This window comes from Haliotis rufescens, unplaced genomic scaffold (assembly GCF_023055435.1).
Source record: "Haliotis rufescens isolate VD_foot unplaced genomic scaffold, xgHalRufe1.0.p SCAF_44, whole genome shotgun sequence".
Lineage (NCBI taxonomy): Eukaryota > Metazoa > Mollusca > Gastropoda > Lepetellida > Haliotidae > Haliotis > Haliotis rufescens.
In genome coordinates this window covers 3079333-3095348 of record NW_025964157.1, presented here as the reverse complement: position 1 = coordinate 3095348, position 16016 = coordinate 3079333, and the positions used below count along the sequence as shown (strand labels likewise).

The window sequence follows — 16016 nt, the reverse complement described above, 5'->3', positions numbered from 1 at the left end:
GTCAGCGAGCCTGACCACCCGATCCCGTTAGTCGCCACTTATGACAAGCATCGTCGCCTTTTATAGCAAGCATGGGTTGCTGAAGCCCTTATCTACCCTGGATCTTCACGGGCCTGATGGTATGGGATAGTTCCTGTTAGTTTGAGTTAGTGCCTGATAGTATGGGTTAGTGCCTGTCAGTGTCTGTTAGTATTGGTTAGTGCCTGTTAGTATGGGTTAGTGCCAGTCAGTGTCTGTTAGTATTGGTTAGTTCCTGTTGGTATGGGTTAGTGCCTGTTAGTATGGGTTAGTGCCTGTCAGTGTCTGTTAGTATTGGTTAGTTCCTGTTGGTATGGGTTAGTGCCTGTTAGTATGGGTTAGTGCCTGTCAGTGTCTGTTAGTATTGGTTAGTTCCTGTTGGTATGGGTTAGTGCCTGTTAGTATGGGTTAGTGCCTGTTAGTATGGGTTAGTGCCTGTTAGTATTGGTTAGTGCCTGTCAGTGTCTGTTAGTATGGGTTAGTGTCTGTTAGTATGGGTTAGTGCCTGTTAGTATTGGTTAGTGCCTGTCAGTGTCTGTTAGTATAGGTTAGTGTCTGTTAGTATGGGTTAGTGCCTGTTAGTATGGGTTAGTGCCTGTTAGTATAGGTTAGTGCCTGTTAGTATGGGTTAGTGCCTGTTAGTATTGGTTAGTGCCTGTTGGTATGGGTTAGTGCCTGTTATTATGGGTTAGTGCCTATTAGTATAGTTTAGTGCTTGTTTATATGTTTTAGTTCCTGTTAGTGTGGGTTAGTGTCTGTTAGAAAGGGTTAGTGTCTGTTAGTATAGGTTATCGCCTGTTAGTATGGGTTAGTGCCTGTTAGTATGGGTTAGTGCCTGTTATTATTGGTTAGTGCTTGTCAGTGTCTGTTATTATGGGTTAGTGTCTGTTAGTATGGGTTAGTGCCTGTTAGTATGGGTTAGTGCCTGTTAGTATAGGTTAGTGCCTGTTAGTGCCTGTTAGTATGGGTTAGTGCCTGTTGGTATGGGTTAGTGCCTGTTATTATGGGTTAGTGCCTATTAGTATAGTTTAGTGCCTGTTTATATGTTTTAGTTCCTGTTAGTGTGGGTTAGTGTCTGTTAGAAAGGGTTAGTGTCTGTTAGTATAGGTTATCGCCTGTTAGTATGGGTTAGTGCCCATCATGAGCATCGATCCATGCAATTGGGATCGATGACATGCATCAACCAAGTCAGCGAGCCTGACCACCCGATCCCGTTAGTCGCCACTTATGACAAGCATCGTCGCCTTTTATAGCAAGCATGGGTTGCTGAAGCCCTTATCTACCCCGGATCTTCACGGGCCTGATGGTATGGGATAGTTCCTGTTAGTTTGAGTTAGTGCCTGTTAGTATGGGTTAGTGCCTGTCAGTGTCTGTTAGTATTGGTTAGTGCCTGTTAGTATGGGTTAGTGCCAGTCAGTGTCTGTTAGTATTGGTTAGTGCCTGTTAGTATGGGTTAGTGCCTGTCAGTGTCTGTTAGTATTGGTTAGTGACTGTTAGTATTGGTTAGTGCCTGTTAGTATGGGTTAGTGCCTGTTGGTATGGGTTAGTGCCTGTCAGTGTCTGTTAGTATGGGTTAGCGCCTGTTAGTATAGGTTGGTGCCTGTTAGTATGGGTTAGTGCCTGTTGGTATGGGTTAGTGCCTGTCAGTGTCTGTTAGTATGGGTTAGCGCCTGTTAGTATAGGTTGGTGCCTGTTAGTATAGGTTAGTGCCTGTTAGTATAGGTTAGTGCCTGTCAGTGTCTGTTGGTATGGGTTAGTGCCTGTTGGTATGGGTTAGTGCCTGTCAGTGTCTGTTAGTATGGGTTAGCGCCTGTTAGTATAGGTTGGTGCCTGTTAGTATGGGTTAGTGCCTGTTAGTATAGGTTAGTGCCTGTCAGTGTCTGTTAGTATTGGTTAGTGCCTGTTAGTATAGGTTAGTCCCTGTCAGTGTCTGTTAGTATAGGTTGGTGCCTGTTAGTATAGGTTGGTGCCTGTTAGTATGGGTTAGTGCCTGTTGGTATGGGTTAGTGCCTGTTAGTATGGGTTAGTGCCTGTTAGTATGGGTTAGCGCCTGTTAGTATAGGTTGGTGCCTGTTAGTATGGGTTAGTGCCTGTTGGTATGGGTAAGTGCCTGTTAGTATGGGTTAGTTCCTGTTGGTATGGGTTAGTGCCTGTTAGTATGGGTTAGTGCCTGTTAGTATGGGTTAGCGCCTGTTAGTATGGGTTAGCGCCTGTTAGTATGGGTTAGTGCCTGTTAGTATGGGTTAGTGCCTGTTGGTATGGGTTAGTGCCTGTTAGTATGGGTTAGTGCCTGTTAGTATAGGTTAGTGCCTGTTAGTATGGGTTAGTGCCTGTTAGTATGGGTTAGTGCCTGTTAGTATGGGTTAGTGCCTGTTAGTATGGGTTAGCGCCTGTTAGTATAGGTTGGTGCCTGTTAGTATGGGTTAGTGCCTGTTGGTATGGGTAAGTGCCTGTTAGTATGGGTTAGTTCCTGTTGGTATGGGTTAGTGCCTGTTAGTATGGGTTAGTGCCTGTTAGTATGGGTTAGCGCCTGTTAGTATGGGTTAGCGCCTGTTAGTATGGGTTAGTGCCTGTTAGTATGGGTTAGTGCCTGTTGGTATGGGTTAGTGCCTGTTAGTATGGGTTAGTGCCTGTTAGTATAGGTTGGTGCCTGTTAGTATGGGTTAGTGCCTGTTAGTATAGGTTGGTGCCTGTTAGTATGGGTTAGTGCCTGTTAGTATGGGTTAGTGCCTGTTAGTATGGGTTAGTGCCTGTTAGTATAGGTTGGTGCCTGTTAGTATAGGTTAGTGCCTGTTAGTATGGGTTAGTGCCTGTTAGTATGGGTTAGTGCCTGTTAGTATGGGTTAGTGCCTGTTAGTATAGGTTGGTGCCTGTTAGTATAGGTTGGTGCCTGTTAGTATGGGTTAGTGCTTGTTAGTATAGGTTAGTGCCTGTTAGTATAGGTTAGTACCTGTTAGTATGGGTTAGTGCCTGTTAGTATAGGTTGGTGCCTGTTAGTATAGGTTAGTGCCTGTTAGTATAGGTTGGTGCCTGTTAGTATGGGTTAGTGCCTGTTAGTGTCTGTTAGTATGGGTTAGTGCCTGTTAGTATGGGTTAGTGCCTGTTAGTATGGGTTAGTGCCTGTTAGTATGGGTTAGTGCCTGTTAGTGTCTGTTAGTATGGGTTAGTGTCTGTTAGTATGGGTTAGTGCCTGTTAGTATGGGTTAGTGCCTGTTAGTATAGGTTAGTGCCTGTTAGTATAGGTTGGTGCCTGTTAGTATAGGTTGGTGCCTGTTAGTATGGGTTAGTGCCTGTTAGTATAGGTTAGTGCCTGTTAGTATAGGTTGGTACCTGTTAGTATAGGTTAGTGCCTGTTAGTATAGGTTGGTGCCTGTTAGTATGGGTTAGTGCCTGTTAGTGTCTGTTAGTATGGGTTAGTGTCTGTTAGTATAGGTTGGTGCCTGTTAGTATGGGTTAGTGCCTCTTAGTATAGGTTGGTACCTGTTAGTATGGGTTAGTGCCTGTTAGTATGGGTTAGTGCCTGTTAGTATGGGTTAGTGCCTGTTAGTATAGCTTGGTGCCTGTTAGTATGGGTTAGTGCCTGTTAGTATAGGTTAGTGCCTGTTAGTATAGCTTGGTGCCTGTTAGTATAGGTTAGTGCCTGTTAGTATAGGTTAGTGCCTGTTAGTATGGGTTAGTGCCTGTTAGTATGGGTTAGTGCCTGTTAGTATGGGTTAGTGCCTGTTAGTATGGGTTAGTGTCTGTTAGTATGGGTTAGTGCCTGTTAGTATGGGTTAGTGCCTGTTAGTATAGGTTAGTGCCTGTTAGTATAGGTTGGTGCCTGTTAGTTTAGGTTGGTGCCTGTTAGTATGGGTTAGTGCCTGTTAGTATAGGTTGGTGCCTGTTAGTATAGGTTGGTGCTTGTTAGTATAGGTTAGTGCCTGTTAGTATAGGTTAGTGCCTGTTAGTATAGGTTGGTGCCTGTTAGTATGGGTTAGTGCCTGTTAGTGTCTGTTAGTATGGGTTAGTGCCTGTTAGTATAGGTTGGTGCCTGTTAGTATGGGTTAGTGCCTGTTAGTATGGGTTGGTGCCTGTTGGTATGGGTTAGTGCCTGTCAGTGTCTGTTAGTATGGGTTAGTGCCTGTTAGTATGGGTTAGTGCCTGTTGGTATGGGTTAGTGCCTGTTAGTATAGGTTGGTGCCTGTTAGTATGGGTTAGTGCCTGTTAGTGTCTGTTAGTATGGGTTAGTGCCTGTTAGTATAGGTTGGTGCCTGTTAGTATGGGTTAGTGCCTGTTAGTATAGGTTGGTGCCTGTTGGTATGGGTTAGTGCCTGTCAGTGTCTGTTAGTATGGGTTAGTGCCTGTTAGTATGGGTTAGTGCCTGTTGGTATGGGTTAGTGCCTGTTAGTATAGGTTGGTGCCTGTTGGTATGGGTTAGTGCCTGTTAGTATGGGTTAGTGCCTGTTAGTATAGGTTGGTGCCTGTTGGTATGGGTTAGTGCCTGTCAGTGTCTGTTGGTATGGGTTAGTGCCTGTTAGTATGGGTTAGTGCCTGTTGGTATGGGTTAGTGCCTGTTAGTATAGGTTGGTGCCTGTTAGTATGGGTTAGTGCCTGTTAGTGTCTGTTAGTATGGGTTAGTGCCTGTTAGTATAGGTTGGTGCCTGTTAGTATGGGTTAGTGCCTGTTAGTATAGGTTGGTGCCTGTTGGTATGGGTTAGTGCCTGTCAGTGTCTGTTAGTATGGGTTAGTGCCTGTTAGTATGGGTTAGTGCCTGTTAATATGGGTTAGTGCCTGTTAGTATAGGTTGGTGCCTGTTAGTATAGGTTGGTGCCTGTTGGTATGGGTTAGTGCCTGTCAGTGTCTGTTAGTATGGGTTAGTGCCTGTTAGTATTGGTTAGTGCCTGTCAGTGTCTGTTAGTATGGGTTAGCGCCTGTTAGTATAGGTTGGTGCCTGTTAGTATGGGTTAGTGCCTGTTGGTATGGGTTAGTGCCTGTTAGTATGGGTTAGTGCCTGTTAGTATAGGTTAGTGCCTGTTAGTATAGGTTAGTCCCTGTCAGTGTCTGTTAGTATAGGTTGGTGCCTGTTAGTATGGGTTAGTGCCTGTTAGTATGGGTTATCTCCTGTTGGTATGGGTTAGTGCCTGTCAGTGTCTGTTAGTATGGGTTAGTGTCTGTTAGTATGGGTTAGTGTCTGTTGGTATGGGTTAGTGCCTGTTAGTATGGGTTAGTGCCTGTTAGTATTGGTTAGTGCCTGTCAGTGTCTGTTAGTATGGGTTAGTGCCTGTTAGTATTGGTTAGTGCCTGTCAGTGTCTGTTAGTATGGGTTAGTGTCTGTTAGTATGGGTTAGTGTCTGTTGGTATGGGTTAGTGCCTGTTAGTATGGGTTAGTGCCTGTTAGTATTGGTTAGTGCCTGTCAGTGTCTGTTAGTATGGGTTAGTGTCTGTTAGTATGGGTTAGTGTCTGTTGGTATGGGTTAGTGCCTGTTAGTATGGGTTAGTGCCTGTTAGTATGGGTTAGTGCCTGTTAGTATTGGTTAGTGCCTGTTGGTATGGGTTAGTGCCTGTTATTATGGGTTAGTGCCTATTAGTATAGTTTAGTGCTTGTTTATATGTTTTAGTTCCTGTTAGTGTGGGTTAGTGTCTGTTAGAAAGGGTTAGTGTCTGTTAGTATAGGTTATCGCCTGTAAGTATGGGTTAGTGCCCATTAGTATAGTTTAGTGCCTGTTTATATGTTTTAGTTCCTGTTAGTGTGGGTTAGTGTCTGTTAGAAAGGGTGAGTGTCTGTTAGTATGGGTTAGTGTCTGTTAGTATGGGTTAGTGTCTGTTAGTATAGGTTAGCGCCTGTTAGTATGGGATAGTTCCTATTAGTATAGGTAAGTGTCTGTTATTATGGGATAGTTCCTGTTAGTATTGGTTAGCGCAAGTCAGTGTGATTACTGGTACATGTTAGTATAGGTTAGCGCAAGTCTGTCTGAGAATGAGTACCTGTAAGTATGGGTACATAGATAAATGGATTATTAAATACATAATTCATCGCCACAGACAAACAATATTACGTTTCGTTTGACCTAACATGGGGACTTCCAAAGTCAATATTGTGTGTGTGTCTGGTCTGTGTGTCAGTGTACATTTCACATCACTTTATAATAACACCACTGTACCTACTGCAGAGATACATTTTTCTGTCCAATTGTCCAACATACTACAAAGAGTGTGTGAGTGAGTTGGGCTTAATGTTGCTTTCATGACATGGCGTGCTAGATTAATATAACAGCAGACCGCCTCCGTGGCCTAGTGGTAGAACGTCTGCCCCTAGACCGGAAGGTCCGGTGTTCGATCCCCCACCGCGTCATACCATACGCCAGACGTAAAGAGGTGGTACTTGTTGTTACCCTGCCTGATGCTCGGCATAAAGGGACTAAAACTCGGTTCTGTGACTGAGTAGGGTATTCATATTAAACCACGGCATGGTATCTCAGTGGGCAAGCACTAAAAAATCGGCAGGAAACCAGTCAGGACTAGTACAAGCAGCCAAACACACACTACACACACGCATACACACACACCACGTCGCTACAAAAAAGCAATAATCTTAGACGCGACGTTGAACCCATTCCACTTCACCTAATATGACGTCATGTTCAATATGACGCCCAATGGTTGGTGTGTACCATGTTAGTAAAACCCACGACCACGGGTATATGTTGCTCAGAAACCATGAATCATACTCGAGAAGAATTTGGGATTTCGAACACATGACCAGAGGATCTCCTGCTTAGCGACCTACGTCGCCTTAGACAATTAAATAATCCATTTTTTTTGGTTTATTAGTCACACCCTGCAATATTCCAGATATATGATGTCGGTCTGTAAATAATCGAGTCTGGAACAGACAATCCAGTGATTGACATCATGAGAATCGACCCACGCAATTGGGATACGTTGAGCGACCACCGATTCCGTTGGTGGCCTCTTACGATAAGAATGGGTTGCTGCGGACCAGTTCTAACTCGGAGCTTCACGGGTACCGTCTTCGAGACAGTGACACTGACTACATCCATAACCCATGAGGATATCATGTTTTGAACAGGTGGGGTGTGTTGACATGTTTGTAACATACTGTAATGTAAACTAAACAAACAGATTAAAATATTTGAACATATACTCAAGCAAGCAGGTGCTCGTGATATATTAACTTAGTGCAACACACCTACGTATTTAGTTTGCCCCGAGACGTTCAAGATGCAAGGACTCCGTGTCTCTGCATTCGCTGTGGTTGTTGTAGCCGCTTTGCTGCCCCAGGTGTCATCCGAAGCGTGAGTTGTGACAGTATATAATCAACATTGTTTTTATTGGTATGGTTTGGCAATTCTTCCTACTGCAGATGACCGAAGGATCCTTTTAACTAAAACGTTTCAGGTCAACTTAACAAAGGTAATGCAAGCTTATGGGTGACGCTTTATTGTACTACATGTATGCTTTCCTTTACAGGGTGATGCTTTATTGTACTACATGTATGCTTTCCTTTACAGGGTGACGCTTTATTGTACTACAAGTATGCTTTCCTTTACAGGGTGATGCTTTATTGTACTACATGTACGCTTTCCTTTACAGGGTGACGCTTTATTGTACTACATGTATGCTTTCCTTTACAGGGTGACGCTTTATTGTACTACAAGTATGCTTTCCTTTACAGGGTGACGCTTTATTGTACTACAAGTATGCTTTCCTTTACATGGTGACGCTTTATTGTACTACATGTATGCTTTCCTTTACAGGGTGACGCTACTGTACTACATGTATGCTTTCCTTTACAGGGTGACGCTTTATTGTACTACATGTATGCTTTCCTTTACAGGGTGACGCTTTATTGTACTACAAGTATGCTTTCCTTTACAGGGTGACGCTTTATTGTACTACAAGTATGCTTTCCTTTACATGGTGACGCTTTATTGTACTACATGTATGCTTTCCTTTACAGGGTGACGCTACTGTACTACATGTATGCTTTCCTTTACAGGGTGACGCTTTATTGTACTACATGTATGCTTTCCTTTACAGGGTGACGCTACTGTACTACATGTATGCTTTCCTTTACAGGGTGACGCTTTATTGTACTACATGTATGCTTTCCTTTACAGGGTGACGCTTTATTGTACTACATGTATGCTTTCCTTTACATGGTGACGCTTTATTGTACTACATGTATGCTTACCTTTACATGGTGACGCTTTATTGTACTACAAGTATGCTTTCCTTTACAGGGTGACGCTTTATTGTACTACATGTACGCTTTCCTTTACAGGGTGACGCTTTATTGTACTACATGTATGCTTTCCTTTACAGGGTGACGCTTTATTGTACTACATGTATGCTTTCCTTTACATGGTGACGCTTTATTGTACTACATGTATGCTTTCCTTTACAGGGTGACGCTTTATTGTACTACATGTATGCTTTCCTTTACAGGGTGACGCTTTATTGTACTACATGTACGCTTTCCTTTACAGGGTGACGCTTTATTGTACTACTAGTATGCTTTCCTTTACAGGGTGACGCTTTATTGTACTACATGTATGCTTTCCTTTACATGGTGACGCTTTATTGTACTACATGTATGCTTTCCTTTACAGGGTGACGCTTTATTGTACTACATGTATGCTTTCCTTTACATGGTGACGCTTTATTGTACTACATGTATGCTTTCCTTTACAGGGTGACGCTTTATTGTACTACATGTATGCTTTCCTTTACATGGTGACGCTTTATTGTACTACATGTATGCTTTCCTTTACAGGGTGACGCTTTATTGTACTACATGTACGCTTTCCTTTACAGGGTGACGCTTTATTGTACTACAAGTATGCTTTCCTTTACAGGGTGACGCTTTATTGTACTACATATACGCTTTCCTTTACAGGGTGACGCTACTGTTCTACATGTATGCTTTCCTTTACAGGGTGACGCTTTATTGTACTACATGTATGCTTTCCTTTACAGGGTGACGCTTTATTGTACTACATGTATGCTTTCCTTTACAGGGTGACGCTTTATTGTACTACAAGTATGTTTACCTTCGCAGGGTTGCGTATTCCTGCACCCGGTCCCAGCGATACACTCGTTCGTGTGGATTTTGGGGACTTTCTCGCTGCACTTCATATAGGTAACGTAATAAAAAAATGTTAGATGGGATATTCAATAACAGGTTTACTTTCCGTTCCACAGATATGTTAATTTCAAAAGAAATAGTGATGGTACGTAGTCGCGTGTACGCCGAACCGGTCACACACAAGACGCAGTTAAGCAACGTTTGGTGCGTAGAGTAGTTGGATGGGTGACCGTGGGAGTTTCTAGGACTTCGGTCCGGCCCCACTCAGAGGCACGCGCTTCATGTGGCAGCGAAGTGTGTCTCTGTTCACTCAGCTTTGAATTAATACCTAGTAGATGAGATGGTAAAATGGCATTCTAGTGCCTCACAGGCAGATTAGGTTGTATACCTCCCAGGGAGCTGAGAATGGAATTCGCGTGCATTGTGATCCATTGAACGGGTTAATACTATTACTAGCGCCGTTGAGCAGATGAAGTCAGGTACTGTATAAGTTCAAAACATCAACGGAGAATATTTAGTCTATTATCTGCTAGAGGCCATTTTTTGCAAATACATAGTTGAAAACGTTCCTTCGTTCACATTTATATTAGGTCTTTGTATATGTCGTGTTGCTTTCAATAACAGAAAACAATTACTTATTACAAATCTCCATACCCGCTGATAAAACGGCACGTTCTGTACCATGTAAGATACAAAAAAAATTGCAGTAGTTGTAATTCCCAAAGTATTTGTGCAGTCTTGGCACGATTAACTTAAGCCATATACCACAAGATTTCCATACTTTCTTAAGATATAGAAAACTGAGTATTAAATGCTTGAATCGAACAATCAGATGCTATTGATTGAAGATTTATATGACAAAAGCTCACTTATCAATAATATCACATAGAGAAGTCAACAACAGATACTCCCTTTGTTGTTTTCTAACTAACAGGGCAACTTCCAACATGGCTGTGAGGTATTATTACCGTAATAAGCAAGATGTTCTTAACAGGTCGATAGGGCTGAAAATATGCTTACTCTTTCACACCATTTTTAGTTTTTAGAAACATGAACGAACTATTTACTGACTCCACAGGTGGTGTTTGTAGTTTTAGTGCTGCCATAACTGTAACAGTGAATGTCGGCTCCCCTGTGCTTTATCTATGAAAACATTGACGACAAAGCAATATCTATATTGTTCTTTATGATGTCCTTTCTCAGGAGCGTAGCGTCGACCTGCTACAGACAGAGACCAGGTATGTATGGACTGTGTAGTTATAACCACTGACGTACGTTATTAATGCAGGTTATACATTAAATGTACCCGTGAACTTCCAGGTTAGAATCGGTCTTCAGCAACCCATGCTTGTCGTAAGAGACGACAAACGGGATCGGGTGGTCAGGCTCGCTGAGTTAGCTGATGCATGTCATCGTAAGGACCTTTTAAAAGGCGGTCTATAAATAATCGAATCTGGACCAGACAATCCAGAGCTTGACATTAGGTCGTGTTACCATGTTTCTTCTTGTGGGTTGTTGTTTTACGCCGTACTCAGCAATATTGCAGCTATATGACGGCGGTCTGTAAATAATCGAATCTAGACTAGACAATAATTGACATCATTAGCATTGATCAACGCAATTATTTTTGCTTTGATCGGCCAAGGGTTAACACTTGTTATCTGGCCGAAATTGTTGGCCCGCCATCCGGGCATAGCTTTGATTTGGTCGAATTTCGTGTTGTCTCCTCTACCAGAAAGTAGAGCATGGTGAAACTGTACCTGGGCCATTCTACTGACTTTCTCTCCTAAACCGTTCTTCAACACAGTGAATGGTGGCTGGACAGACTACGGACAATGGACGAATGACACTGTCTGCACACAAACGTGTAGTGGAGGATCCATGGTGAGATCTCGTACACGCTCGTGCACCAAGCCGACACCTGCGCACAACGGTGCGCAGTGCTCTGGCCCTACCATAGATACCCAGACAATCCGATGTAACGAACAGATGTGTCCAGGTGAGATGCGTTGGAGATATGTTACCAGTGGCTTCGCGAACCCTATATCTGAAGAAAACTGAAAAACTCACCCTCGTGTCTTTTGATATAAAATATATCAACATGAGTCGATAAAGCTTTAAACGTTTATCGACGAGTGATTTGAGTGATATATTTGATGTCAAGAGACATGTTTTTCTTATTCAGTTATCATACAGGTTTGCGAAACTAGTTGTAAAATATCTATTGCCCCTCCAAATAAAAGTAACAAAACCATTTTCATATTTATAAGAAATCTCTGCTCAAAGCAGAATCGATTGGACGATTCCGACTATAAAACGAGCATGTGTTTATGAATCAATATCAAATATCGATGACACAAGGTGGGACGTGTCAGAAAAAAAACAAGAAAAAAATCCTTTTTAAAACTATTTAATTTGGAAAAAGTAATGACCTGTGACTAAATTGTAAAATGCACAGCTAACCAGCTTCAATGGCAGAGATATTAGTGATGTCATTTGACTGGGGTCGCAATGGTAACGATGACGTCACAATCGTCTGTAAAGCACTCCTAGGTGATATCGCTTAATGATGGAATAACTTAGATGATTAATCGGTTTTAAGGTCAGTTTAGAATTAACAAAATACCTTATTCAGTTGTCATCAATTGTCGTTAATTAATCTCATCAGTTGATGGTGGATGGAGTGACTACAGCGCGTGGACAGACTACAGCACGTGCACTACTACATGTGGAGGAGGATCCCAGTTCAAGACCAGAGACAGGACGTGCACCAACCCCGCCCCAGCCTACGGAGGCCAGGAGTGTGTCGGAGATGTCAGGGACAGATCTGAGAGGGACTGTAACACTCATCCCTGTCCAAGTCAGTCACATTATGTACTGCTAAGGCTCCTTGCTTCATTCTTGCCAAAACCCCGAATACAAAGTTTCAGTACTGAGACTGTCAACCCCTTTTAGGTACGCAGGATCCGGATCGAATTATGAGTCTAACCTATCAGTGTCCCACGCGGGACGCAATTACTATCGAATTTTGGAACGCAGATTCAACATGTAAAAAACATGGTGTACGTAAAAGTTTTCTTTAAATTTGATATTTTAAAATAAATTTTCAGTAATTGAACTGAAAATCGTAACCTTTTCTCAATGCGTTTTCGTTTGTGTTGAGTAGTATTTGGGATACAGAGGTGAGCAATGAGACGAGTGACAAAGCTGATGGTATTCGGGATAAAGGAGAGGAGTGGTTGGCATCTTCTGTTTTCCGGTTGCCCTTAAACTGAAAGAGCAAATAAGAGTAAAAAATCTCTTTCCCCAGTTGACGGTGGCTGGACGGACTGGGAAGAGTGGCAGGACCTGGATGAGTGCAGTGTCCTGTGTGGAGGAGGCAACAAGGACCAGGACCGCTCCAGGAACTGTACCAACCCCACCCCGGCCTTCGGGGGAGCCGACTGTGACGGAGACAGCTACCAGAACAGGACCATCATCTGCAGCACCGAGGAGTGTGGAGGTAATTTCACAAAGCAGGGAATTTCACAGGGGCACACCATGTAATATTCTGGAGGTCTGTGGAAATCGTGGAGACAATGATGTGTACTCAAATATGCTTGAAAAAAAAATGTGTCCTCGGGTTTCTACAAAATGGAACAAATCGTTCACTGGACATGCTTGATGTTCTGAAGGTAATTGCTTGTGGGTTTAATTACAAGCGGCAAAGCCTTTTCCATGTTCATAAGAAATCTGTGCCAAATGCAGTGTCGAGGGTTCTGACTATATCATGAGCATGTGTTTATGAATCACCGTCAAATAGTGATGACAGCAGTTGTTAGTGAAAAGGTGACCGTATCCTGATGCCACCGATGCCAACCGTCACAAACACTTGCAAAACCAAGTCAATTGTTCACCTATAAAATCACGGGAACGTATGTTATATAAATGTGAGTGAGGACTGAATACATATACTGAGGAGCAAAAGAAAGTATACCTAGTTTGTTATTAATGTAATTGAAAATTGAAAGAAATCATGTTGTTAAACGTGATTATATCTATTCAACCATCACTCATTTGTAAACGCTAACAAGTGGCTTGGTAATATGGTGTAAAAATAACTTGGTTCAATCAAGACTGGGGTAAGAAATGAATTTGCAACCATATGACGCCTACCATTTTTGAAATGTAAATTTGTGCCGAAAGAAGCAAATAGAATTGTAGAATTGATTTTTATTGCAGTTGTGTATAATGCGTATTTTGTTCTTTAATTTTTAAATGTTTTAAATCAAATTATACCTTTCAAAATATAATGATGTTGAAGTATTCTTTGAGAGCTAACTAAGCGCCAGTACAGTTCATTTATTTGATATAATATCATTAACTCAGGATATTTTCAATTGAAATCAAACGTGATAAAATCAACTGAGAGGTCTAATTTCTTTTGCTTCTCAGTATATACTGTTTCAACACAAAACTCCCAGGCCCACGAATGCTATTGGTCGAGTAAATAGTTTCATAAACGTGTTGGAATAAATATCTACACCATGTCTTGTTTCTCTGGTACCGGGATGACTTGTTTTCTTGCAGAACGTTGTCCAGAAAATGAGACCACCTACCACGCCCACGCCACCAATGAGAGGCGCTTCTTCCAGTGCAGCAACGGCGTGGCCCATCGCCATCAGTGTGCAGAAGGTACCGTGTATGACTCCGCCATCTCCGCCTGCAAACATGCTGCCACCACTGCAGCAACCACGACGGCGGAGTCCTGTCCCAGCACTGGTGTCGTCATGATCGCCCACGAGAGTGACTGTACCAAGTTCTACATGTGCTCTAACGGCATCAAGTATCCCATGGTCTGTCCGGCCACCACTCGGTACGATGTCAGCTTGAAGGTCTGCACCCACAATAATGGCGAATGTTAGACACTGATAAATGACACATGTTCATCATGATTGCATCTGAAGTGTTTTAACGCAGAAATAATACCACATAAATGTAGTCAATATCAATGATTTATGGTTCCATAAGATAAATAAATTAACATGTATTTGCTTTCATCTTTTACTTTTCTGAATGTGTAAGTGAGTGAATGAACAATATTTCAGTCATGTGACCGGAAGTGACGCAGGTCATTATTACTTGTAGCATCATCGCTCGGCGTATTAACACGTGAAGATCCGGGTTAGAATAGGTGTTCAGTAACCCATGCTTGCTGTGAAAGGCGACTATGCTTGTCGTAAGAGGCGACTAAAGGGATCGGGTGGTCAGGCTCACTGACTTGGTTCATGCCTGTCATCGTATCCGTATTGCGTGGATTAATGCTCAGGATGTCAATAACTGGATTGTCTGATCCAGACTCGATTATTTGCAAACCGCCGTCATATAGCTGAAATATTGCTGAGTGCGGCGTTAAACAACAAACAAACAAAAACACTCTGCGTATGTGTATTGTAGGTTTTATACCGCGAGCTGGAGCAACAAGGGACCACATAAACCCCGAGTGGTACTACTACAACAAATTTATCTTGCCGACATATTTCAATCTGCAGTCGTAAAAGAATTATAACAAATCATCCATATAACTGGGATATTGTGGAGTGCGGAGTCGTTCTCAATCATATTACCATATCAGTTGGCCATATCTCGACACCTCATTAAAGGAAAGCCACAGAGATTGTCAGCTCCTGGACCCACTTGCACAAAGCTACCTTAGCGCTTCGACTATTGTAAGCCTATGTTTAAGCATCTTAGCGCATCCTAGCGGGCCCTGTTCTTAACCAGCTTTAGTTGACTCACTGTGATGATATATACTAACGGAAAACAGTAAAAGTAACATTTGCTTGATATAGAGTTCAATAAAAATATATACTCTTCAAAAAAAGAAACACAAAACGGATATGTTTGGCCATAAAAGCAAAATTAGCTAACGAGATGCAGAATGAAGAGGCTTTAAGTGTTATAGTCAGTGGCAAATGTCATTGGTCGGGAAACGCGTACGATTCGGAAAAACGCACCCAGGGCATTGACAAAAAGGCCATGGAGCTGCACGTACTGCATGTGCAGCAGCACTATGAACGGTATTAAAGTGCAGGGTGATTTATTGTCTGGCATCTGCGTCAATCGAACAGTGACAGCTCAACAACATGCAAAGATTAACAGAAGTGCACAGAAACAACGTCATAGGCCACTTGCAGGCAGGGTTTTCAATGTCGCGCCCAGCACCATCACAAGGCTATGGGATCGGTTTCAACAGCATGGGTCAACACGTGATCGGCCAGGGTCGGGGCAACCAAGAGTAACCACCCACGCCCAAAATCGTTACATCCGACTGCACCGCCAACGTGAAAGGACGACCACAGCCACCTCAACCGCATCTCAAATACCCGGACTGCGCAGAATCTCCATCAGACTGCACGAAACTGTTTAAGAACAGCAGGTCTACGAGCAAGACGTCCTGATCGACGCGTCATATTGAGTCGACAACATCGTCAACAACGACTGCATTGGTGTCGTCAACACAGGGTAGGGCTTCAACTGTGATGGAGAGATGTCTGTTTCAGCGACGAATAAAAATTTCTCCTCCCTCTAGGTGATATTAGAACACGGGTCTACAGATGTCGGGGAGAACGTTACGCCGGAAACTGCGTACAGGAAGTGGACAGGTTTGATGGGGGTAGGGTTATAATATGGGCGGCTATCTCTCATCATGGCAGGACAGGTTTGGTCCATTTCCATGGCAATCTTACGGCTCAACGATGCATCAATGAAATTCTCCTACCACACGTCCAACGGCAACGGTGTATTCCAGCAGGACAACGCTCGACCGCATACAGTACGGATCACAAGAGCCTGTCTACACAACAACAACGTTGATGTTCTCCCCTCACCCTCCAGATCCCTTGCTTTGAACCCGATAGAGCACCTGTCG

The 16016-nt window shown here is 43.0% G+C and overlaps 1 protein-coding gene across 1 annotated transcript; it reads left to right on the top strand.

The window, feature by feature from the left end:
• The first annotated feature begins 7169 nt into the window (after nt 1-7169).
• LOC124136080 (coadhesin-like) lies at nt 7170-14145 on the top strand. The gene is made up of 7 exons (XM_046501864.2): nt 7170-7313; nt 9080-9160; nt 10310-10344; nt 10914-11105; nt 11775-11966; nt 12417-12608; nt 13676-14145. Exons 1-7 carry the CDS (start codon nt 7240-7242, stop codon nt 14008-14010), a joined length of 1101 nt encoding a protein of 366 aa, XP_046357820.2. The 5' UTR covers nt 7170-7239; the 3' UTR covers nt 14011-14145.
• The last annotated feature ends 1871 nt before the right edge of the window (nt 14146-16016 follow it).

Bases quoted from the DNA above. Each gene is read 5' to 3' on its own strand.
- LOC124136080 (XM_046501864.2), top strand. From the start codon at position 7,240: ATGCAAGGACTCCGTGTCTCTGCATTCGCTGTGGTTGTTGTAGCCGCT. The intron at 7,314-9,079 runs GTGAGTTGTGAC...TTACCTTCGCAG, and splicing joins CCCCAGGTGTCATCCGAAGC to GGTTGCGTATTCCTGCACCC. The intron at 10,345-10,913 runs GTATGTATGGAC...TCTTCAACACAG, and splicing joins CTGCTACAGACAGAGACCAG to TGAATGGTGGCTGGACAGAC.